Source organism: Musca autumnalis, unplaced genomic scaffold (assembly GCF_047663935.1).
Source record: "Musca autumnalis isolate F117 unplaced genomic scaffold, ASM4766393v1 scaffold_1, whole genome shotgun sequence".
Lineage (NCBI taxonomy): Eukaryota > Metazoa > Arthropoda > Insecta > Diptera > Muscidae > Musca > Musca autumnalis.
Window position 1 is genome coordinate 289,573,458 of NW_027411644.1, and position 27,214 is coordinate 289,600,671.

The 27,214-nt window shown below is 33.2% G+C and overlaps 1 protein-coding gene across 4 annotated transcripts in view; it reads right to left on the minus strand.

Annotated features, from left to right (window-relative positions):
* LOC141389683 (octopamine receptor beta-3R-like) overlaps positions 1 to 27,214 on the minus strand; it is an 825,473-nt gene that overhangs the window by 79,842 nt on the left and 718,417 nt on the right. For all 4 annotated transcript variants that reach the window (XM_073961584.1, XM_073961582.1, XM_073961583.1 and 1 more), the window contains one exon: positions 24,307 to 24,507. In XM_073961584.1, the coding sequence (XP_073817685.1) occupies positions 24,307 to 24,507 (201 nt within the window). The remainder of the gene's footprint in view (positions 1 to 24,306; positions 24,508 to 27,214) is intronic.

Below are 27,214 nucleotides of genomic sequence, written 5' to 3' on the forward strand. Positions count from 1 at the left end.
TTTCAAACGTTAATTCTTTAAATAATTTTTCCAATGTGGATTTTTTGATTATTTGGTTCAAAGTGTTTTTTAATATTTTTTTCAACCGTGGATTTTTTTAATTTTTTTTAAACGTTGATTTTAATTTTTTTGTTAAAGTGGATTTTTATATATTTTGTGAACGTGGATTTTTTAAATGCTTCTAAAACGTGGTTTTTTAAATACTTCTCAAACGTGGTTTTTTAAATGTTTCTCAGACGTGGTTTTTAAATATTTTTTCAAACGTACGTTTTTTTTATATTTTTTCAAACGTGGATTTTATTTATTTATATTTTTAGAAACGTGGTTTTTTAGAATATTTTATTCAAACGTGGATTTTTAGAATATTTTATTCAGACGTGGATTTTTAGAATATTTTATTCAACGCGGATTTGTAGAATATTTTATTCAAACGTGGATTTTTAGAATATTTTATTCAAACGTAGTTTTTTAAAATATTTTTTTCAAACGTGGATTTTTTTAATACTTTTTCTACGTGGATTTTTAGAATATTTTATTCAAATATTTATTTAAACGTGGATTTTTAGAACATTTTATTCAAATATTTATTTAAACGTGGATTTTTAGAATATTTTTTCAAATATTTATTTAAACGTGGATTTTTAAAACATTTTTCTCAAAATTCAATTTTTAAAAATTTCGGAGTTTGAAAAATTTTTTAAATAATTGTTTTAAACTTCAATTTATTTATATTATTTTTTTAAACTTTTTTTTTAATATTTTCCAAACGTAAATTTTGTAACAATATTTTTCAAACATGGATTTCTTTTAAATATTTTTTTAAACGTAGATTTTATAAACATATTTTTTAAACGTGGTTTTTTTAAATATTTTTATCTAACGTGGACTTTTTAATTTTTTTTCAAACGTGGATTTTTAGAATACTTTATTCAAACTTGGATTTGTAGAATATTTTATTCAAATGTGGATTTTTAGAATATTTGATTTAAACATGGATTATTAAAATATTTTATTCAAACGTGGATTTTTAGTATATTTTATTCAAATGTTGATTTTTAGAATATTTTATTCAAACGTGGAGTTTTAGAATATTTTATTCAAACGTGGATTTTTACGATATTTAATTCAAACGTGGATTTTTAGGATATTTAATTCAAACGTGGAGTTTTAGAATATTTTTTCAACGTGGATGTTTTCAATATTTTTTCAACGTGGATTTTTAATTTTTTTCAAGTGTGGATTTTTTAAATATTTTTTGAAAAGTGAATTTTTATTTTTTTTCAAATTTGTATTTCTTAAATATTTTTAGATACGTGGATTTTTTTAAATATTTTTGGAAAAGTGGATTTTTTTTAAATATTTTTAGAAAAACGATTTTTTTTAATATTTTTAGATACGTGTTTTTATACCCTATACCACAATGTGGAAAAGGGTGTTATAAGTTTGTTTTGGTAAAAATTCATGTAACACCGCGAAATATTCGTCGGAGACCCCCAATGTGGTATACCAATCTTCATATCTCGACGAGATAAAGCGATTTTGAGATGTGTGTCCGTCCGTCAGTCCGTCCGTCCGTCCGTCTGTCCATTATAAATTGTAAACACGCTCCAGGCCGCAATTATGGACCGATCGTCACGAAATTTTGTATGGAGGTCGGGTTCAGATCAGAATAGATCCCTATTATTATTGGTAATGATCGTGAAGTATTTAGCGGGTGAAATGGACCAAAAACATAATATTTATCCAATTTTCTAGCGGCTCTGTAGGTATCAATAATAGTCCAATCAACGCGTAATTTTAAATAAGGTAAGAGTATATCACAAAGGAGAAGCTTGCAATTTGAGATGGCGATCGGATAATATTTAGAGGGTTAAATGGACCAAAACTTTTGTGTGAAAATTGTGAAAATTTTTAATATAGAGCTTATATCGTAATTCCTGGAAGTGACATTCCGGACAAGTGAGATATACTTGCAAGTGGAACGCTCGACCTTTCAATTGATGCCAATTATGTTGGTGTGCATGAACAGATAACAGAGTTACAGCCTAATATATTCCGTTATTAGTTTGTAGTGTAATAATAAACTCGCTAGAAGTCGCAATTATACATCAATAGTCACGAAATTTTGCATCTGGTAAGAGTATAGGTCGAAAAAGATGCCTACAATTTTGAATGATGATCTGATATTCGTTAGCGGGTGAAATGGACCATTGCTTTTGTATGAAAAATATAACAATTTTATTTTTGGTCGATATTTTAATTCCTTGAGGACTACTGACCTTTCCTCTGATGTAAATTGCAATAAAGTGTTTGCTAGATAACGAGCCTACTGCCAAATATATAATGGGTTCTGTGTAGAGAACCACATTTTTATCCCATGCTACATATTGTCTCTCCAAAAGTTTTTGTAACACCACGAAATATTTGTCCTAGACCCCTTATTTGGTACGCCAAAATTCATATCTCGACGAGATAAAGCGATTTAGCGATGTGTGTCCGTCCATTAAAAATTGCAAACAAGCTTAAAGCCACAATTATGGACCGATTGTAACGAATTTTTTAAAGAGGTTGGGTTCGGGCCAAAATAGAAATGATTAGTTTTTGGTTCTGATCGTGAAGTGTTCAGGGGATGAAATGGACCAAAAACTAAATTTTAACCAATTTTGTAGCGGCTCTGTAGGTCAAAATAATAACCCGCAAAATTTTAAACAAATTTGAGTTTATGATGAAGAAGAAGCGTACAAACCAACGTGAAGATCAGATAATACTTAGCGGGTTAAGTGGACTGAAACTTTTGTTTGAAATTGGTGAAAATTTCAATAACGTAGCGGTTAAACAACGGAAGTAGTAGTACTACATAAGTGGGTTTCATTACATTTTAGTTTGTGTGAACTAAATTTTCCTTTCCTGCTACAAAAATGTCATGCTAGATAACTTTTTGGTTTTGGTCATAAGTATTATACATTACATCTCTGATATTTGATAATTAAATTTTCACAATCATTGAAAAGAAGTTCCGTGGAGAGCAATTGTCCAGGGATAGTGGTATAGGGTATCCCATGGTCGGCTCCGTCTGACTATAGACTTTTCTTACTTGTTTTTAAATATTTTTGGAAAGTGAATTTTTTTTAAATATTTTTAGAAACGCGAATTTTTTAAATATTTTTAGAAACGTGGATTTTTTTTTAAATATTTTTTCAAACGTGGATTTTTTAAATATTTTTCAAAAGTGCATTTTTAAATATTTTTTCAAACGTGGATTTTTAAATATTTTTCAAAAGTTCATTTTTAAATATTTTTTCAAACGTGGATTTTTAAATATTTTTTTCAGATGTGGCCTTTTTGTCAGCAGTGTTTTTTTTTCAAATAATTTTTCTAGAAGTGGATTTTTTTAAATAATTTTTCTAAATGTTGATTTTTAAAAATATTTTTTCGAGAAGGAGATTTTTTTAAAATATTTTTTCTAAATGTGGATTTTTTAAAAATTTTTTCAGAAGTATATTTTTTAACTTTTTTTAAAGTAAGATTTTGTGAAATTTTTTAAAATATTTTTTTAAGTGGGGATTTTAAAAAAATTGTTTCCAAATATGATTTTTTTAAATATTTTTTTCAAACCTGGATTTAGATAAATATTTTTCCAAACGTGGACTTTTACAATAATCTATTCAAAAGCGGACTTTTACCATATATTATTTAAATTTGTTCAAACGTGGATTTTTAAAATGGTTTTTAAAGTTGAAAGTTTTTCAGCAGCAAGTCCATTAGAGTGGGGCGATTTGAACACCATTACGGGCGCCTGGAGTTTCTGATTCTTGGGATTGTACTGAGCAAAAAAGTCAACTAGACCATATGTCTACGGTGAAAATCGAGCCCCCGGATTTTGACTTGAAGTTTTTTTTCAAGGATTTTCGGATATTTTGGCATATAACAACCAAACCACTGATATTTTCGATCCAACACAAAGACAACAATTGTAGGCAAGACAATAATAAAGAACTCTCTAGTACATCGCAAAAGCATTGGAACGCTCCTTCAGGCAGTTATGGCCTCGAGAAGGTGCACATTTTACGGAAAATATCGATAAATGACACTGTGCTACAAAATGGGACTCAAATTCAGTGGGTGGAAAATCCCTTTTGGAGATGAAAGCCCTTGGTGAGTGTACTAAGAACCCAAAAGTAAATTTTCACCATAGGTCAAGTTTCCGAGATATCGCGTGATTAATGGTTTAATTTTCGCCCCTTAATTTGCGAGAAAATAGCTTTATATCTCTGTTTAGCGTTATTGTAGCTTCATTTTGAGATTACATGTCTTCAGTCAAATCGAATGGTGAATCTTTTTGTAGAATATTTCATCCCTCTAACTCAATTCTTTCCATGTCCTTTTCGTCCTTTATTTTTTGAACCGTAGTAAAAGTACCACAAGATGAGATTTTACAACATCCAAATATTCTACAAAAATGTTGCTCAGAAGATTTTAGGTACGGTTCTCATTGATGACAAATCGATATTTGCCCGTTTCCATGGTCCTTTTTGACATTTACCCGTATTTTGTTGAAAAAACTATGTTTTGTTTTTATGTATATTCGTTGTTGGTCTGTGGACAGCAAGTAGCTGATTACAACTTTCTTGGTTTCGATGCTAGAACAAAAAACCCGCTTTCTTAAACCGATTTTGATGTAAAATATCACTGGGTTGATGTGGTTCAAACTTCTGAGTTATGGCGAAATTAATTCATTCTTGATGAACTTTAAGTGCATGATAACAAAACAACATAACACAAATTCATCTCACAATAACTCAGAAGTTTGACCTATGGCATAACAGTCTTTCCAGATTTATAAAATATCCTAATCGACTTTCATCGCCAAAAAGAATTTTTCAACCCAGTGATATTTTACATAAAAATCGGTTTAAGAAAGCGTTTTTTTTTTTTGTTCTAGCTTCGGAACCAACAAAGTTGTAATCATGTAATCAGCTACTTGCTGTCATTTGATTGGCCATTTTATTAGCTTTCCAATGATATACATATACGATTAATCGGTTACTTAAAACCGGTTCCAAAGTCGGTTTTGATATCAGAATATCCGGTTCAAAAATCTAGATACCCGGATCTATCCGTCAATAAAATTTGTTATTAACGTGTTCGTCATTACAAGAGCTATTTATGTTAAGTATTTCAGATGCACCACAGACCAACAACGAATATACATAAAAACAAAACATAGTTTTCTCAACAAAATACGGGTAAATGTCAAAAAGGACCATGGAAACGGGGAAATATCGATTGGTCATCAATGAGAACCGTACCTAAAATCTTCTGAACAACATTTTTGTAGAATATTTGGATGCTGTAAAATCTCATCTTGAGGTATTTTTACTACGGTTCAAAAAATAAAGGAGGAACATGACATGGAAAGAATTGAGTTAGAGGGATGAAATATTCTACAAAAAGATTCACCATTCGATTTGACTGAAGACATGTAATCTCAAAATGAAGCTACAATAACGCTTAACAGAGATATAAAGCTATTTTCTCGCAAATTAAGGGGCGAAAATTAAACCATTAATCACGCGATATCTCGGAAACTTGACCTATGGTGAAAATTTCCTTTTGGGTTCTTAGTACACTCACCAAGGGCTTTCATCTCCAAAAGAAATTTTCCACCCACTGAATTTGAGTCCCATTTTGTAGCACAGTGTCATTTATCGATATTTTCCGAAAAATTTGCACTTTCTCGAGGCCATAACTGCCTGAAGGAGCGTTCCAATGCTTTTGCGATGTACTAGAGAGTTCTTTATTATTGTCTTGCCTACAATTGTTGTCTTTGTGTTGGATCGAAAATATCAGTGGTTTGGTTGTTATATGCCAAAATATCCGAAAATCTTTGAAAAAAAACTTCAAGTCAAAATCCGGTGCTCGATTTTCACCGTAGACATATGGTCTAGTTGACTTTTTTGCTCAGTACAATCCCAAGAATCAGAAACTCCAGGCGCCCGATAACACTTTTTTCCTTCCATACAAATCGCCCCGGCCTAAAGTCCATACACCCTGAACAATTACTCGAGTGCTTCAAAAATCATTAAGGCCACCATATCCCAGCAAAAAACATGCTCCCAAAAAAAATGGGTTTTTATAGTACTTTTTGGTAGTCGTAACAACTTACAAACCCCCTACTAATCCATTATTTTAACAAGGGCATATCGCACTGAATAACAAGTTATTCTACGAATACTAGAATAACTAGTTATTCTATGGCCACTAGAAGTTGCAAAATAAGCTAAAAAAAACATATGTTATAATTTTAGAATATTTGAATATTATGTTATGTTTATTCCGCTGCCAGCTGGATTTGATCTTGCGAACTTCTGATTTGTAGCCCAACACACTACACACTAGGCCGCGCGTATGATCATTAAGGATTGTTTAAACGCTTACATGTGCTTGCATGTGCACCACCATCTGTTCTTTGTTTTGTTTATCAACCCACACAACACACAACTCTCTGATTTTTAGTCGGACACACATGCCCGCACACATCACCGTACTCATAACTTAGGAAGGAGTACATGTTAGCAAATATTTCTACACTTTATCTCATAAACGGAGGTCCAAACTTAGTTTGTGTGCCATATCGGTCCACTTCTTAAGTCGCCATCATACCATCTGCTTTTTCACATGTATGTTGTCACTTTGGGTATTCTAATATACAGACCAGCTGATGTCATAAATGTAAAAAAGCAGATGGTCTGATGGCGACTTTAGGGTACCTTCCTCAAAAGAGTTCAACATATTGGTTTAAGTGCAGTTTAAGGTTTGTTCGATGATCCATCGAAAATTTTTGCTGAAGGTACTCCTTGTGGTCCTGTTTACAGCGATATTATGTTTTTCCAGGGTAAGTCCATGCTTATGACATAATGGCCCAAAATCTATAAGTTATACGGCGACCAACTGAAATGACTGAAGGACGTGATATCTATCAAAAAGCAATGACTCCCATAGTAAGATGCACTTCCAAAATGGACTATGTCTTTTATTCCTTCAGGTACCTTCTCAGTAACACTTTTGAGCTTTCATCCATAAATCTGTATTTTAGCGGCAAATTCATAAGTCCAAAATTTTGAAAACCCCTAAATATATATTTTTTTTGCAGGAAAAAAAGGATTTTCAATTTACACATCAATTCGTTTAGATGTTAGCGCTACGTTTGTACATACGTATATACATAATTGTATTTCGAGAAAATCTTCATAATCTCTCGTTTGGTTAAAGGAAGACGCCATACAATTTGAACATAATTAATAAACATATCCTCATACGAAATTTAACTTTAATCTCCTTGAAAGTTCTTCATACATGCAGGCACACAATGCGATTGCCTCGCAGAAAAGAAAATCCATTTTCTTTATTTTTGGGCCAGGATTGCTTTTCTTATCGCAATATTTATGTAATTGCTTGTATGTGCGTGTATGTGTGATTGCGTAAATGCCACAGCGTAGTGCGGTTGTGTGTTTGCCGCTTCGCCTTAAGGGAACCATTAATCATTACCATTTTTGCCAAAAGTATTTTAATTTTGGTTTAACTTTAAGTGCATAATGATGTTGTTGTGCGTGTGGTTGTGTGTAAATTCGCATTCCTTTGGTTTTCTGCAAAACTTCCTTTAGTTGGGAATATCATTGTGGCGGCAAACCAAGCGAAATAACCATTTGTGTCAAAAAAAGTGTTTATTTAATGTTGGCATTTTTACTGGGAATTTCTTTTTTTCTGATTACAGCTTCCTTCTCAGAAGAGGAAGAGCGATTAACGAATAATGGAAACATAAAATTGAAAAATTATTATCGTTCAATTACCAACAGCAGTAATTGTTTTGGACAATTGCATTGGTAATGATTTGTTATGAAATTCGGGGAATCTGAACGAATGACAGCTGTTTCATTGGAACTGCCACTACTATGATTGGCCTCACAAAATTAATTAATTGATAAATGATTGGAGAGAAAAATTAATTGAAATGTCCAAATGATAAATGAATTTATAATAAATTTTTGAAATATTTGCTAATCACATACACTATACCACTTCACGGTTTTAGTTGGTGGAAAGGAGTGCTAAGCATCTACAAAGTAACAAGGTAAATTCAAAACCTTGGAATTTTTCCAAAAATCCTTATTTATTTACATAAACTTGTTGCCCTCGTTAATAAAATCATGCTGGCTTACTGCTAAACACCAACCTAAGAACTTTATCCAACGAAAAACAGAAAATGTCCTTTGTTTTTAATCCACTTAAAAGAAAATCTAGATTTATTGTTTTTAATAGTATCACAACATTCATCTTCAACATGTTAATCCCATGTTGTTCATATGACCCGACTTAAAAATACAAACTAATCTCTCGGCATATCAACTAACGGCTAAGATAACATTATTCCAAAACAAAATCCCATTTTAAGCAGAAAGGTTGTTGGACGTGTTTGAAGAGAAAATGGCGTTCGTTTGGTTCATATAAATTAACATAACAACATTCCAAAGTTAAAGCAACAATTTTGTTTTCACAGAATGCCTGTCTATGTTTTGTTTTGCCGGAGCAAAACAAAGGAGCAACAAAAACCAAATCTCTGTGGACGTTATCATTTCAAAGGGTCGTCCCCAAATCTCTACGGTTTTATGGTTATGTTTGACGCTCAATCTTTTACACTTTTAAATGGTAATGGAAATTGTTTAATGGAAACATCATCGTCTACGTGGAGTTGAATATGTCAGGGGATGTCAGAAATGTGTACATATTCATTCACGTAGTGCACAGTGAGTAGGGCTTGACGCAATAGAATGACGTGTGCAGTTTGAATACTATACGTGAGCTGTGCAATGTTTTATGTGGCTTCTGACTATAGCATTGTGGTAAAGGACTTAGATAAAGGGGTGACCCCCAGTTGTAAAGCCCAATTAAAGCAATTTGTCATGATTTTTTTTCGAGAAAACTATGAAACTTTTTTAGTAGTTGATTTTTTCATCTGATAGAGCGCATTTTAATCTACTTTCTGAATTTTTCTAGTTGAAAAATATGTCGTAGTTTTGTGGCAATTGACCGTCTACCAAGCCCTGTTTTTATTAAAGCGTTTTGCGGTGCCAACTCTAGCTCGAAAACTAATGAAACGATTGTCATGCTTATTTAGAACATAAAGATCTAGTCCTTTATCGATTGATTTTTTGAATTTTGGGGATGTACTCCGAGAACTTTATTCACACTATATTTGCTTATGGCCTTAGCAACTGCATCCGTGTGAATACTATTTAAACCTGCTTGATATGCCTGTTGATCTAGGAGTTCTCTCCTATATTGTTGGACCTCCCTCTCTAGAGCATTAATATCCTTTCTGTTGCTGTTCTCAGGACGGCATTCTGACAGGTTTGAATCTTTTTCCAATTCGTATCCCATAATCTCGAGCCGCATAGCTTACCACAGACCGACCTATCGTGTTATATGTGGTCAACAAGGTTTCTTTATCTGCACCCCAAGTGCTGTCGGCTAGGGACTTGAGGACCTCGTTCCTGCTTTTCAGTTTGTCGCAGATAGCTGTGGTGTGTGCGCATGACTTGAATGTAGTGTCGAATGTGACCCCTAAAATTTTGGGTCAGTTTGCTGTCGGAATTCTGCTACCGTCGACCATGACATTCAACTCTCGTCCAAATTTCGCTGTCCATGTGCGTCTGCTCAATGTCCTCAAACAGCGTGGTGTACCTGACTGTATCAAAAGCTTTTGATAAGTCAAGCGCCACCATCACTGTTCTATCACATGGCGGTCCCTGGTTGAGTTCTTGACAAATATGTGTGGATATGGCGTGCAGCGCTATTGTCGTGCTGTGATGCTTACGGAATCCATGCTGATGATCGGCAACTTGATAGCTGTTTCTGATACTGGGGAGGATTAAGGCCTCAAGGGTCTTTGCTACGGGCGACAAAAGCGAAATCGGCCTGTACGATTCACTTTTACTGACATCCTTGCCGAGCTTCCGTAGTGGGAACAACCTGCCCATTTTCCAGACTTCGCGAACAATGAGGGTGGATAGTTGAGAACTTTAGTGAGATACCCCACTTCCGGCTTATCCAGCTGCTTCAGCATTACCATGTAGATTCCATCAGAGCCCAACGCTTTGGATGATTGGCAACATCATCCATTGTAAACTGTGGTGGTTCATCCTCGGCAGGAATAAATCTAATGTCACTCTCGGGGTGCTCGACAAACTGGACGTCCTATCTTCCCTTCTTCCAGGGTTCGAGAGTGACCGGCTCCAATGTTGCAACACTTCAGATGATTTAACCACTTGTTCCGCTTATGCTCGCCGACAAGCCTGTTAACCTCCAGTGTCAGTTCCCTGGCGTCAATGGGGTTGGCTCGACGAAGTTCATCACGCTCATTTGCTAATCCCGTCGCTTCTCTTGGGATGTTTGGTCTTACTTCGGGTATTCGACCAGCAAGGATATGGCGAGCGGCTGCGGCAGTGATGATGTCGCGGAACGTCCTTTCCGCTATCCGAACATCAGAAGGATTGGACAGTTCTCTGAAGCGGTGATTGGTGAACTCTCTAAAATTCAGTCAATCAGCTATCTTATGATAAACGAATGTGCGGCGTTCAGAGGTGATGAAATCGGGTGGTCTGCTAATGTAGACAATTATGGGGAGATGGTCTGATCCAAGGGAAATGACGGGTTGCCAGGTAACGTCATTTGTCAGACCAGGTGACACAATGGTTATGTCTGGCGAACTGTGACACTCTCCTCTAATTCTGGTAGGTGCGTCCTCATTGACCGTGCAAAACGTAAAGCTATCAATCTGCTCAGCCAGCGCTGTACCCCTCAGGTCGTTTCCGAGGACCGAATACCACATCTCATGATGCACATTAAAGTCCCCCAGGACCAGACGATTATGACCTTCCAAAAGCGGGCTAATGTCAGGCTCGTAATCTGAAATACAGCTATTTCTCGGCGGGCTGTGTACGTTCAGCAACTCTATTTCGGCAGTTCCACACCTGACTGCTACCCCCATACACCGCAGCGACGTTGATATTCATCCGACTCATGAAATCTACTATTACCTCGGAGTCCATTGCAATTAAATTGCAAAAAGGATGCATTTTCCGGGATTGGGGCAACAAGGGCTGGTGTTAAAGGCTGCATGTGCGGTTGTTGTCGAGGGGACTGCGGGGGAGTCTCATAATCAGACGACGAGGGAGTTTCGTAATCCGATGACGACTCACTGGGGACTGTATTCACGCAGCATGCAGCAACATAGTCCCTGTCCTAGTCCCTCTCGTGAACAAGTCCAGAGCAACCCCTTAGAAGCACCCACTCCTGACATCTATTGCATCTCACAGAATATTGGATATGGGTGAAGATGCGAATGTGACAAACTGAGCACAAATACATTTGTCCTAAGTTTTCCTCCGTTCCGGAACGGACCAAAAGAATTCGGAGCAAGCATTCAGGGATATGCTACACCCAACACAGAAAAACGAAACAAATACTAACACATGTACCCTGAGGTGGCAGCCGCTGGCCGGAACTCTGATGTTGTGTGGTTCCGGGTCAATCCGGTACGAAAGAACCCGCTGCCGTGGGATTGTACGGAAATGGTGGACCCAAAAAGTCAAAATGTCAATGTTTTGCTTAAAAAAACTAATATTTTCTGGTCATAAAACGAACAAATTTTTGTGACCACTGGGAACCCCAAACGTGAAATGTCAGGTAGTTCAGTCAAACAATTTAGCTAAAATGCCCAAATTCGCAAAAATGAGGGCTATACCAAAACATGGACCTATGTTGACAGTTTTAGGTGAAGATGTTTTGTGATTACTAGGAACCTCAACTGTCAAATTAAGGTAGTTTGGTCAAAAATTGTAGCTAAAATCCTAAAATACCGAAAATCGGGAGGTACCGTTCTATGGGAGATATACCAAAACATGGACCTATGTTGACGGTTTTTAGTGGAGATATTTTGTGACTACTGGGAAACGTGAAATTACAGGTAGTTCGCTCAAAAAATGTAGTTAAAATCCCCAAAATATCGAAAATCTGGAGGTACCGTTATATGGGGGCTATACCAAAAAGTGGTCCGATATAGCCCATCTTCGAACTTGTCCTGCCTATGAAAAAAAGACACTCGGGTGCAAAAATATAGCGCTCTAGCGCAACTATTGCGAACGCTAGAGTGATTACAACAGACGGACATGGCTCAAAATACAGAAAATTGGGAAATACCGCTCTGTGGGGGCTATACCTAACCATAAGCCAATATTGAAAATTTTTGGTGAAGAAGTCTTGTGACTCCTTAAAGCCTCAAGTGTCAATGTATCTCAAATACTGGGGAAATGTTATATGGAGGCTATACCTAAACATGGACCAATATTGACAATTTTTGGTGAAGAAGTGTCGCTTATTTTTTTTTTTGCTAAAATTTTCAAAATTCCGAAAATCGGGCGGTACCGCTATATCAGGGCTTTACCAATCTTCCCATATTCGTAATTGACCTGTCTATGGAAAAAAGGTACTCGGGTGCGCGATAGGGCTCTAGCAGAAACAGAATGACATAGGTAGGTTGACTCAGAAATTTATCCTGATCAAGAATATATATACTACTAGCAAAATGCCCGCTACTTCGTATGCGGAAAAGGAATAATATTCAAATAAACAATATTTAATATGGTGAACACTGACAATTTTTATGTACTAATACCCATTTGAATTGATATTTTATTTCTTTGAAGTACTGTTCGTACACGTTTTGTTCGAATCTCAAAAAAGACCTCTACACTTCAACAGCGGCCTACATTTTAAATTTCAGTCCATGTTTTATTAGAACGGTATGGGTATTTTGAAAATTTTATCTACATTTTCCAACCGAATTTTGGAATTTGTGATATCAAAATGTAGATAACCGATCGATTCCCCGGTCAGGCAACATCAAAGTTTCAACGGTGGCAAAATACCCCTCAGTAATGTTGACGACATTTCCTGAGTATTTCAGCAATGTTAAACTTCTCTACAAGTGGTGTCGTAAGGCACGCCGTTCGGACTCGGCGATAAACAGTAGGTCCCATATCATTGAGCTAATATGAAACGGGGTGCACTCAATGATATGAGATAAGTCTCCCTTGTCCCGTCTGGGATGTTTGTGCAACAATTATTACATTATTTTGAAACCGAATTAGTGTTAACATAGAAACAATAGTACATTATTCAGTACAATATTTGGAATCCAGAACCTTAGCTCATATGTTACAGTTTTAGCTCTACTTGTTCACCCAATGCCAATGGTATTACATGTAGAAACCTTTCATACATTTAAAGGTGGATTATACATATTATAAACATTCTGATCCAATCTCAACAGTGATCCTCACAACAAATTTCATTTATCGATTCATTCAATACCAGTGCACTATAGGTAATTTGCCCTGTTTTTCAGGCAAAAAGTCGATTTTGCAACTTTTAATAATAATAATTTTTTAGTTGGCATTGAAAAAAGAACATGTCAAAATTTATTAATATCAATGACATTTTTCAAAATAGCGTCATTATCGCGGTTTAAATTGCAGTCAAAGTGCGAATTTCGAAGAAGAACTAAAAAAATATATATTGTAAGGCATATTTCAATGTACTTAAAACCGCGGAAAAATGAACCAAATATAAATATATGTAAAATGGAATAGATTGGCAATTGCGAGAGGAATTTATTTCATATATAATATAGCTTAAACATTTTGGGTAGCGACCAAAAAACACAAAAAGTCAGAAATAAATATTTTATTTTTCTTAAACTCACTTCATATAGACTTATACTAAATTGGTATTAATAGGTTTCAAAACCCGATTTTGCCCGTTTTTTGATATTTATGTGATTTTATTATGTTACTTCTCAATAAAAAGTCTTAAAATTGTGGAAGTTTGGTTTGAGGAAATAAATAATAAGTGTAAAAAATATTGTTGTTTACAATTTCATTGCAAGTAAAATAAGTAATGGCGACAATTTGATCGGTATATCCGTGGTTATCTATAAACGGTGCGGCAGTAGTAAGCTTTATTTTATCTCTCTATTACATATTGATCATTAATACGGTTTAAAGGAGTACTAAACTCGTCTTTATTAACGTATATTCAAAAAATATACAAAACTGTAGTAACAATTCGTTGGAAAATCTACTCGCGGGGACAAAATTTGTGTTACTTACTTCCGTGATCGTTTTCATCAGTTTGTTGTGTATAAGAAAACTAATGAAAATGACATTGAAACAAATAGCTTTGTACGTTATATACGTAGTTGCTTATAACCGTTGTTCCTTATATCCGAATTTATCTTTAAAAATCTTTGTTTTATCTCACTTTTACACATAAATAATTTAAAAAGTTAAAAAACCCTTTAATTCCGCTGTTATTAATTTTTGTCTCAAAAACAGGGCAAATTACCTATAGTGCAGTGCTTCAATATTTAGTATTACTTAATACTTCTAGTACATTTATTGTACGACCACTTCTAACAATGAACTTAACAAATAAATAATATACCAGAATTCCACTCCTATTCCTTAGCCCAATACCAAATTTATTGCAATTTTGTACTTTTCACACACTAATTATATAATCCCAGCTTCATTGCTACACCAACGTCAAATTTAATACCATTTAGTACATTTCGTATTTCTCAATAAGTCAGCCAGCCCTCAGCCTAATTTCAGAATTTGTATGCATTTCAAAAAATCCTTATCGAAACACCAACACCATCCCTCATACAAAAATTCGAAATTCCACCTCTATATCTTCAAGCAACGCCAAACTGGTACCAAATTCAGTACTTATAATATGTATAAGTTAAAAAACTACTTCCTTTTATCCAAAACTAAATCCCAATCGCAATTTAGTATTTTTCGTATACATAAGTACGTATACATAATACCGAATTTCACAATTTCAGCTCTACTAATTTACACAATAACAATTTGAACCAAATTCTTTGCCATTTTGTAATTTTCGTACACATATTGTACGTATATCCACAACCACATCCATATCTCAACCCTACACATCAAGAGGTTGTATAATACCAAACTTTCGAATTACATCTCTATTCATAATACCATTAATATTTTTCTTATGAAAGTACGAATTTCGATAACTATCTCCAACAGTAATTCCAAATTTCAGGATTCCACCCTATCCGTCCACCCAAAACCAAATTGTACCAAATTTAGTACAATTTAGTACTTTTCGTAACCATAAGTACGAACTTCCAAAACTATTTCAGCCCTACACTCCAACAGTAATCTAAATTTCAGGATTCCAGCTCTCTCCGTTTACCCAAATCCAAATTTAACCAAATTTAGTACCATTTAGTACTTTTCGTAGCCATAAGTACGAATTTACTAAACTTTCTTAACCCTACACTCCATCAGAAATCTTAATTTCAAATTTCAGGATTCCAACTCTATCCGTTCACCCAAATATAAATTGTACCAAATTTAGTACCGTTTACTACTTTTCGTACCCATAAGTAAGAATTTCCAAAACTACCTCAATCCTTCACTCCATCAGTAATCTTAATTCCAAATTTCAAGTTTCCATGTCTATCTAAATCCAAATTGTACCAAATTTGGTACCATTTAGTACTTTTCGTACACATAAGTATGAATTTCCAAAACTACATCCATATCTCAATAGTACGCTTCAACGGTAATCTAAATTCCAAATTTCAGGTTTTCAGCTCTATCCGTTCACCCAAATCCAAATTGTACCAAATTTAGTACCATTTATTACTACTCGTACACATAAGTACGAACTTTCAAAATCATTTCCTTATATCAACACCACTTCCCAACCTTTATTTCCATACCCAATATGAACATTGTAGCTATATCCGCTCAAAATATACAATTGGTACCAAATTAAGTAACTTTTCGTACACTTATAGGTCGAAATACAAAACCTTTTGGTACATCTTTCTAACTCTCCATCAGTTACCCTCATTCCAAATTTCAGAATTCTAGCTCTTCCCGTTTGCCTAATACAAAGGGTACCATATTTAGTACCTTTTAGTACTTTTCGTACCCTTCTAGGTCAAATTTCCAAAACCCAGCCTTATCTCACGCCTACACACCGACAGCAACCCACAGTCAAAATTTCAGCTTTCTAGCTTCAGCGGTTTCGTCTGGGCGATGATATGTCAGTCACTCACTCACTCATTCACTAAGCTCTTTTATATATATAGATTATTTATTATTTATGATTTATTATTTACTATTTATTATAATTTCCGGATTACAGCGCTATTTCTCCATACAAATGCAATTTATACCAAATTTAGTATTTTCCGAAATTTCAATTTAATTCGAAATTTCTGGATTCCAGCTCTATCCGTTCACCCAAATATAAATTTAGTACATTTAGTACTTTCCGTTCCCATAAGTATGAATTTCCAAAACTACCTCAATCCTACACTCCATTAGTAACCTTAATTCGAAATTTCCGGTTTCCATGTCTATCTAAATCCAAATTGTACCAAATTTGGTACCATTTAGTACTTTTCGTACACATAAGTATGAATTTCCAAAACTACCTCAATCCTACACTCCATCAGTAACCTTAATTCGAAATTTCAGGATTCCAACTCTATCCGTTCAACTAAATTTAAATTGTACCAAATTTAGTACCATTTAGTACTTTCCGTACCCATAAGTATACATTTCTAAGACTAACTCAATCGTACACTCCAAAAGTAATTAAATTCCAAATTTCAGGATTCCAGCTCTATCCGTTCACCCAAATCCAAATTGTACCAAATTTAGTACCATTTAGTATTACTCGTACATATAAGTACGAACTTCCAAAATCATTTCCTTATATTAACGCCACTTCCCAACCTTGATTCCCATACCAAATATGAAGATTGTAGCTATATCCGCTCAAAATAGACAATTAGTACCAAATTTAGTAACTTTTCGTACACTTATAGGTCGAATTTTCAAAAACCCTTTGGTACATCTTTCTAACTCTCCATCAGTTACCCTCATTCCAAATTTCAGAATTCTAGCTCTTCCCGTTTGCCTAAAACAAAGGGTACCATATTTAGTACCTTTTAGTACTTTTCGTACCCTTCTAGGTCGAATTTCCAAAAACCCAGCCTTATCTCACCCCTACACGCCGACAGCAACCCACAGCCAAAATTTCAGCTTTCTAGCTTCAGCGGTTTCGTCTGGGCGATGATATGTCAGTCACTCACTCACTCACTCACTCACTCACTGAGCTCTTTTATATATATACTAGCAAAATGCCCGCTACTTCGTATGCGGAAAAGAAATAATATACAAATTAACAATATTTATTTATATAAAAATACAACAATTTATTTTAATGGTGAATACTGAAAAATTTGACGTACCTAGCTATTTCAATCAATTGTACCACTTTAGTAGTTAAAAAAAGAAATCAGCCCTATCTCTCCCTTACACATCAACAGCGAGCCACATTTTTTGAGGGATTTTAGTTAAGGGCTTTCTGTCCTCAAAAGGTAAAACATTGTTGTAAACAAATAAAGCCAAGACCAATTTTAGTACTTTTTGTAGCCTTATAGCGAGTATTTCCCGCATACCAAATTTCAAAATGTATAAGCATCTCAAAAAAACTTATATTATCGTTCATGCAATAACAAAATGGTACCAAATTTAGTAATTCTCGTACACATGAGTATAACCTTAAAAAATTACCTTCTTATATCAACCATCTATACCATCCGCAAATTTCATTTCCAGATCTATCAGTTCCTCCAACCTCAATAATAGTAATTTACATATAAATACATAACAAAGAATTACCGTAATCTCCTTCTAAAATTTCAAATTAGTACTTTTCATACTATCCATTTCCAAAACCACCTCTATACCTTAACTCCACATACCAAAAACAAATTTTTGAATTCCAGCTCTGTTCCTACACCCGATACAACATTTAGACCGCTTAGATACTTTTCGTCAATTTATAGTACGTATTTCTAAAAATACGTCCATATGGCAACGTTAAGCACTAATACTCACCCTTACTCGAAAAAATAAAGATTACAGCTCTGTCCCTATACGCAACAGAAAATTGAGTACCATTTAGTAATTTTCGTATACTTATGGTACGTCTTTCGGCAACCACATATCTCAACCTGACATTAATAAAAAATAATAACAGTAATCTTAATTCCAAATCTCATGATTTCAGTTGTACTTAGAACCATTTAGTACTCTTCGTACCCATAAGTTCGATTTTCCAAAACTACTTCAATCCTTCTCTTTAACAGTAATCATAATTCTAATTTTTAGCATTAAAGCTCTATCCTTTCGCCCTAAAGAAAATTATACCAAATTAAGTACTTTCCGCATCCATAAGTATGAATTTTAAAAACTACCTCAATCCTTCACTCCAAAAGTAATATTATTAGGCCAACAGTAATACTTATTTCAAATTTCAGGATTCCAGCGCTATCCGTTAACCCAAATCCAAATTGTACCAAATTTAGTACTTTTCGTACCCATAACTACGAATTTCTAAAACTTCCTCAATCCTATATACCAACAGTAATCTTAATTTCAAATTTCAGGATTCCAGCTCTATCCGTTCACCCAAAACCAAATTGTACCAAATTTAGTACTTTTCGTGCCCATAACTACGAATTTCCATAACTTCCTGAATCCCATAGTCCAACACTAATCTTAATTGCAAATTTCAGAATTCCTGCTCTATCCGTTCACTAAGATCCAAATTCTACAAAATTTAGTACTTTCCGTATCCATAAGAACAAATTTCCAAAACTACCTCAATCCTTCACTACAACAGTAATATTAATCCAAATTTCAGGATTGCAGCTCTATCCGTTCAACCAAAGTTAAATTGTACCAAATTTAGTACCATTTAGTACGCTTTGTACCCATTAGTACAAATATCCAAAATGTCCGAAATCCTACACTCCCACAGTAATTCTTAATTCCAAATTTAACAATGCGAGCTCTATCCGTTCACTAATATCCAAATTGTACCAAATTTAGTACCATTTAGTACTTTTCGTACCCATAAGTACGAATTTCCAAAACTACCCTACACTCCTATACCAATTTTAATTCCAAATTTGAGGATTCCAGCTATATCCGTTCACCCAAATCCAAAGTGTACCAAATATAGTTCCATTTAGTACTTTTCGTACACATAAGTATGAATTTCAGGTTTCTAGTTCTATCAGTTCACCAAAATCCAAGTTGTACCAAATTTAGTACCATTTAGTACACTTTGTATCCATTAGTACGAATTTCCAAAATATACGCAATCCTACACTCCCACAGTAATTTTTAATTCCAAATTTAACGATGCGAGCTCTATCCGTTCACCGAAATTCAAATTGTGCCAAATTTAGTACCATTTCGTACTTTTCGTACCCATAAGTACAAATTTCCAAAACTAACCCCATTCCTACACCCCAATAGCAATCTTAATTCCAAATTTCAATTCCAGCTTTATCCGTTCATCAAAATCCAAATTGTACCAAATTAAGTACCATTTAGAACTTTTCGTACACATAAGTACGAACTTCCAAAACCATTTCATTATACCAACACCACTTCCCAACATCGATTCCCATGTCAAATTTCAAGATTCTAGCTGTATTCGTTCATAATATACAATTTGTACCAAATTTAGTAACTTTTCGTACTTTTCGTACACTTGTAGTTCGAATTTCCAAAAACCCTTTGGTGCATCTTTCTACCTCTCCATTAGTGGCCCTCATTCCAAATTTCAGAATTCTAGCTCTTCCCGTTTGCCAAATACAAAGGGTACCATATTTAGTACCTTTTAGTATTTTTCGTACCCTTCTAGTTCGAATTTCGAAAAACCCAGCCTTATCTCATGTCTACATACCAACAGCAACCTACACTCAAAATTTCAAGCTTCTAGCTTCAGCCGTTTCGTCTGGACGATGATCTGTCAGTCACTCACTCACTCACTCACTCACTCACTTATCACTAAGCTCTTTTATATATATAGATATATAGATAGATAGGGTCCAAATAATTATTTCAATGTGTTTGATAGGTTTATGACGTTGTATACATATTATTATACATAAAAAATATATAGTTATATAGTTTTTGAAGGGACATTTCTGACTGTAACGTCATTATACCCTCAGCCTTTAGGCACTTTGATGCGACCAAAAATGTGCCTCATCGAAATAGTATGTTTAGACCCCAAGTTTGCTTGGACGAAATCTCTTTCAGACAATTTGGAGTCGATTGAGCAATGTCAGTCCGTCCCTCTGTCTGTCTGGCAGACTGTTGCGCACGATAACGGTCGAACGAAGCAACCCATCGGGTTCAAAATTTTGCATTCGTAATAGTTTGTTCAAACTTAGTTTAAGTTTGAAGATGGGCCATATCGGTCCACTCCTTCCGCTACCTCTCCCACAAAAGTTTAAAATTTTGCACTAAAATAATGCGCACGTTAACTCTCGAAGGGTGGTGACCGAATTGATCATAACTTCGCATATTGTAATATTATTTTCAGACATAGATCGTGTTCCAATATGGACTATATCGGTCTACTCCTTTGGGTACAATACTCGAAAAAGTGAAGTTTAAGAGCTCCTTGTCGTTGCGGCCCCCCTTTACGACATTTTTTTAGAGGGCAAGTCTATACTTCCTAAGATAATTAAAAGCTCCAAAAAACCTTGAAGGCACCAACTAAAAGTGGCAAATCCGCAAGATAAGTCTCGCAGGGAGTTTCGGATTGGTCCAAAATGTGTACATCGTGTTATTTCTTCTAGTTATGTTTCAGTTGGAATACAGACTATATCGGTCCCGTCCTTCGGATACCTTCCGCACAAAATTATAGAAAAATGCAGATTAACGGTTCATCTCGAATCGTTTTGAATTTTTCACCAAAAGGTACTTCTTGCGGATCCTATAACGACGGCACAATTTTTTCGGGGGTAAGTCCATATTTCCTGAGATAATGGTCCATAATCTCCAAAAAAAAGCTGGCCCGTACCAACTAAATTGGGTAGTATGTAAGAAAACACTCGAAGGGATATTACGATACGAAAAGAATGGACCAAATCGGTTACTCCCTTCAAAAAATATCGCGCGCACAATTTTTCCGAACGTTTTCCAAAGACCGATATGGTCTATCTTCGATCTTAAACAAAGTTTGGACCAAATATTATGAACGCCAAATTTTAGACCGAATCGGCTGATCCGTTCGAGAGTTATCATGAGTTCCATCCACTACACATGGTGCCATAGTGGGTTTTTACAGCTTTCGGGCCATTTTCTCAGGAAGAATGGACTTGCCCGTGAAACAAATTGTACCGTCTAAATGGGGGCAGAGAATACAAGTTGTTACAATAAAATTCAAAACGATCCGAGAGATGGTCTTAAACTGCACTTTTCCGAAATTTTGTGTGGGGGGTCCGCGAAGTAGTGGACCGATATAGTCCATATTGGAACCTCATATAAGTTTGGCAGAACTTTCACAATGTGCAAAGTATGGACCAAATCGGTTACTCCCTTCAAGAGTTATCGTGCGCACAATTTTTCCGAACATTTTCGAACTTTTGTGGGGGAGGTACCGGAAGGAGTGGACCGATACAATTTTCGAACTTAAACTAAGTCAAAGCCAAATTTTGGACCAAATCGTAAAAATATAAATATATTTTTAAAAAATCCACGTTTAAAAAAATATTTTTAAAAAAATCCATGTTTGAAAAAAAATATTTTCAAAAAATCCACGTTTGAAAAAATATTAAAAAAAATATTTTTAAAAAATCCACGTTTGAAAAAATATTAAAAAAAAATATTTTTAAAAAATCCACGTTTGAAAAAAATATTTTTAAAAAATCCACGTTTGAAAAAAATATTTTTAAAAAATACACGTTTGAAAGAAAAAATTTTTAAAAAATACACGTTTGAAAGAAAAAATTTTTAAAAAACCCACGTTTGAAAAAAATATTTTTAAAAAATCCACGTTTGAAAAAAATATTTCTAAAAATCCACGTTTGAAAAAAATATTTTTAAAAAATCCACGTTTGAAAAAAATATTTTTAAAAAACCCACGTTTGAAAAATATATTTTTTTAAAAAATCCACGTTTCAAAAAAAAAAATGTTAAAAATATATTTAAAAAATCCACGTTTCAAAAAAAAAAAAATTAAAAATATATTTAAAAAATCCACGTTTAATTTTTTTTAAATCCAAATTTGAAAATGTTTTTTTTAAAAATCCATGTTTGAAAAAAATATTTTTAAAATAATCCACGTTTAAAAAAATATTTTTAAAAAATCCACGTTTAATTTTTGTTTTTTTTTATAACCAGGTTTGAAAAAAATACTTAAAAAAATCCAAGTTTGAAAAAAATGTTTTTAAAAAATCCACGTTTGAAAAAACGTTTTTAAAAATCAACGTTTGAAAAAAATATTTTTAAAATACCCAAGTTTGAAAAAAACTATTTTTAAAATAGCCAAGTTTGAAAAAAAATATTTTTAAAAAATCCACGCTTGAAAAAAATATTTTTAAAAACTCCACGTTCGAAAAAAAATATTTTTAAAAAAATCCATGTTTGAAAAAAATTATTTTTAAAAAATCCACGTTTGAAAAAAAAAAATATTTTTAAAAAATTCACGTTTGAAAAAAAAATATTTTTAAAAAATCCATGTTTGAAAAAATATTTTTAAAAAATCCAAGCTTGAAAAAATATTTTTAAAAAAATCCAAATTTGAAAAAATTATTTTTAAAAAATCCAAGTTTAAAAAAAAATATTTCTTAAAATTCAAGTTTGAAAAAAACATTTTTTATAAAACCGCGTTTGATTTTTTTTTTAAATCCACGTTTGAAAAAAATATTTTTAAAAAATCCAATTTTAAAAGATTTTTTAAAAATCCACGTTTGAAGAAATATTTAAAAAATCCAAGATTGAAAAAAATATTTTTAAAAAAATCCACGTTTGAAAAAAATATTTTTAAAAAAATCCACGTTTGAAGAAATATTTTCAAAAAACCACATTTGAAAAAATATAAAAAACACGTTTGAAAAAAATATTTTTAAAAAATCCACGTTTGAAAAAAATATTTTTAAAAAATCCACGTTTGAAAAAAATATTTTTAAAAAATCCACGTTTGAAAAAAAATATTTTTAAAAAATCCACGTTTGAAAACAATATTTTTAAAAAATCCACGTTTAAAAAAAATATTTTTAAAAAATCCACGTTTGAAAAAAATATTTTTAAAAAATCCACGTTTGAAAAAAATATTTTTAAAAAATCCACGTTTGAAAAAATATTTTTAAAAAATCCACGTTTGAAAAAAATATTTTTAAAAAATCCACGTTTGAAAAAAATATTTTTAAAAAATCCACGTTTGAAAAAAATATTTTTAAAAAATCCACGTTTGAAAAAAATATTTTTAAAATATCCACGTTTAAAAAAATACTTTTAAAAATCCACGTTTGAAAAAAAATATTTTTAAAAAATTCACGTTTAAAAAAAATATTTTTAAAAAATCCACGTTTGAAAAAAATATTTTTAAAAAATCCGCGTTTGAAAAAAATATTTTTAAAAAAAATCCACGTTTGAAAAAAATTTGTTTAAGAAATCAATGTTTGAAAATAATATTTTTTAAAAATCCACGCTTGAAAAAATATTTTAAATAATCCACGGTTTTGCCAGTTTTTTAACAGAATTGGGGGTAACTATTGGTATTTAAGGACTTTTGAATGTTTTAGATATATTTTCTATTTATAAAGCTCTCATTTTGGAGGATTAAAATTCAGTTTCTTACAGAAATGGTTTTGAGATGACTATTTGGAGAACCTTTTATATTTGGCCCTCATGCAGCCGGTGTTGTGTTTTAGAATGTATTAAAAATTGAAGTCTGCCTCAGTGTGGTATAAACAAGCTCGGAGATTTTCTGTTTTTTTTACTTCATTTTAATGCTTGTAAATCAAATTAGAAATTCCATTTGACACCTTAAGAACAAAACCTTTCGCATCATAATTTAATATTACATTTTTCGAAACAATTGCTTTTTGACTTTATAATTTTAGTTGCTTTTTAACCTTTTTCTACCCACCAACGAACTGTTTCTCTTCAGGACAAACACTGTATAAATTTACAACAACATCAGATATCTGCATCATTATGTATGAGTGTCCATATTTATATTTACATTTTAAGTAAGCGAATTGCCTGTTGCTCTTGTAACTGATAAAAAAATAAGAAAAAATACAAAACTTACCTGTCCACAGATATGCAACACAAATGCAAAATACTGGCTGTCGAAAAGTAAACATCCAGACTGTTGTAAACATTACACATGAATGGACCGAACATCCATTTACCACCGGACAGTTCCACAGATGCATTAAATGTCATTGCACACAAGGCGACCAGCATATCCGCCATGGCCAGTGACACAACAAAGTAATTTGTTATGACCCTAGAAAAACGTAAAGCAGAAAAGATAAACAAATGGAGATGACATAAAGGTATGTAAAGAAAATAAATAAACAGAATTGATAACTTTGATATGCAGATGATGATGACGACGACAACGCATCTTGACAATGTAAACAAGAAGAGAAAATAATATATATATTTCCAATTCTTTTTGTATTTTTTTCCTTTTACTTTATTTAAAATATCCTGCTGGGACAATGAAACCTGAAATAAATTGAAGTGAAAGGTGCCGAGAAATGTGACATGTTGGGTGAAGGTATGACAAATGGGATTTCTTTGCGGACAATGTTACTTTTTTGTTACCAAGTGGGAGAAGTGAAAGGGGATGTTTATTTTTTATGGAAAAACATTAAATTTTATTGCATTGTTAATGTCCTGAAAAATGTGTTTAAACATTAAACATTTTAACATTCTTGAAGCAATTGTTTACTTACTAAGTTTATAAACTTCTCTAAAAATACGGAATTATGTTTTGATTTTAGAAAAAAATTTTATAAATAATGTGCTCTACTCCAGAACCTGCAAGAAATGGTAAAGAAAACATGGTAAAAGTTTTGAAAATAGTAGACTTTAGCTAGTTCTGGAAAAGAGCAATTGTTAGGAATAATTTCCTAAATATTTTTTAAAGGGTCAGAAGTTTTTGCTCTGGGTGACGAAGGGGATGGAAGATACCAAGGAACGGTCCTGACCGGCTTTATCATTGCAAAGCCCAGGATTTATCTTGGTCACTCTTTCATCTCAAGTGGACACTGACCTCCCAATGGTGTTACCTGGGGAACTACCTTTAACATCCGTTAAAAGTAGTGAGCTAACATGTCCCGCGCGTTCACCCATAAGAACGTTAAAAACTTGGGTTTGGGCGTCGGGTTAATAACCCTCCCCTAGGAAAAACAGCCTACTATGAAAAGAAAAACAAATCCCTCAAAAGCTGACGACCCCCGCAAACGTCTTAAGGACCATGATCTGCGAATCTGCACCTGGAATGTTGGCACTCTTTATAGAGAAGATGCAGTTTACGCATTTGACAGATGTACTTGAAAAGTACAAGGCCGATATTACTGCCATACAGGAAATACGATGGATTGGGAAAGGCGTCACAACAACACCTAAAGGTGACGCACTGTATTATAGCTGCCATGACACAAAGCATGAGTTTGGTTGCGGATTTGTAGTTGGTCGGAGATTAAAACATCTGGTCTCCAGCTTCACCCCAGTGAATGAAAGACTTGCTGCAATTCGATTAAAAGCAAAATTCTTCAACATGAGCTTTATTTGCGTTCATGCTCCCACTGAAGACAAGGACGAACAGACCAAAAATATATTTTACGAGCGCTTAGAAGAAACTTATGACCGTTGCGCTGCCCAGGACATTAAAATAATACTAGGCGATTTTAATGCCAAAATTGGAAAGGAGAATATATTTGGCCCAACAGTCGGGAAATTCAGTCTCCACAGTGAAACATCTGACAATGGTATGAGGCTTGTAGACTTTGCAGCTGCAAAAAACATGGTGGTTAGCAGTACCAGATTTAAGCATCCCGATATTCATAAGGGCACCTGGCTGTCGCCAGATCAAAGAACAAGAAATCAAATTGATCATGTTGTGATAGATGGAAGACATACATCAAGCATGTTGGATGTACGATCGTTCCGAGGTGCAAACATAGACTCGGACCACTACCTTGTGTAGCAAAGGTACGTTCCAGATTAACGTAGCAAAAAAAGTGCGAACAGACACAACACGGAAGTTGGACATCGGTAAGCTGCAATCACAACAGATAGACACAGCATATTCCACACAACTGGCCCAACTGCTTAACCAAAGCACTCCTCGTCCCGATAACATATCAGGACAATGGCAAAACATTGCCCACTCCATGCAAACAGCCGCAAATCATACTTGGATACCAGAGACCTCCACGTTGAAAAAAATATTTTTAAAAAATCCACGTTTAAAAAAATATTTTTAAAAAATCCACGTTTAAAAAAATATTTTTAAAAAATCCACGTTAAAAAAATATTTTTAAAAAATCCACGTTTAAAAAAAATATTTTTAAAAATCCACGTTTAAAAAAATATTTTTAAAAAATCCACGTTTAAAAAAAATTTTTTAAAAAATCCACGTTTAAAAAAAATATTTTTAAAAAATCCACCTTTAAAAATATATTTTAAAAAATCCACGTTTAAAAAAATATTTTTAAAATATCCACGTTTAAAAAAATATTTTTAAAAAATCCACGTTTAAAAAAAATATTTTTAAAAAATCCACGTTTAAAAAATATTTTTAAAAAAATCCACGTTTAAAAAAAATTATTTTAAAAAATGCACGTTAAAAAAAAATATTTTTAAAAAATCCACGTTTAAAAAAAAATATTTTTAAAAAAATCACGTTTAAAAAATATATTTTTAAAAAATCCCACGTTTGAAAAAAATATTTTTAAAAAATCCACGTTTAAAAAAAATATTTTTAAAAAATCCACGTTTGAAAAAAAATATTTTTAAAAAATCCACATTTGAAAAAAATATTTTCAAAAAATCCTCGTTTGAAAAAATTTTTTTAAAAAATCCACGTTTGAAAAAAATATTTTTAAAAAATCCACATTTGAAAAAAATATTTTCAAAAAATCCTCGTTTGAAAAAATATTTTCAAAAAATCCACGTTTGAAAAAATATTTTCAAAAAATCCA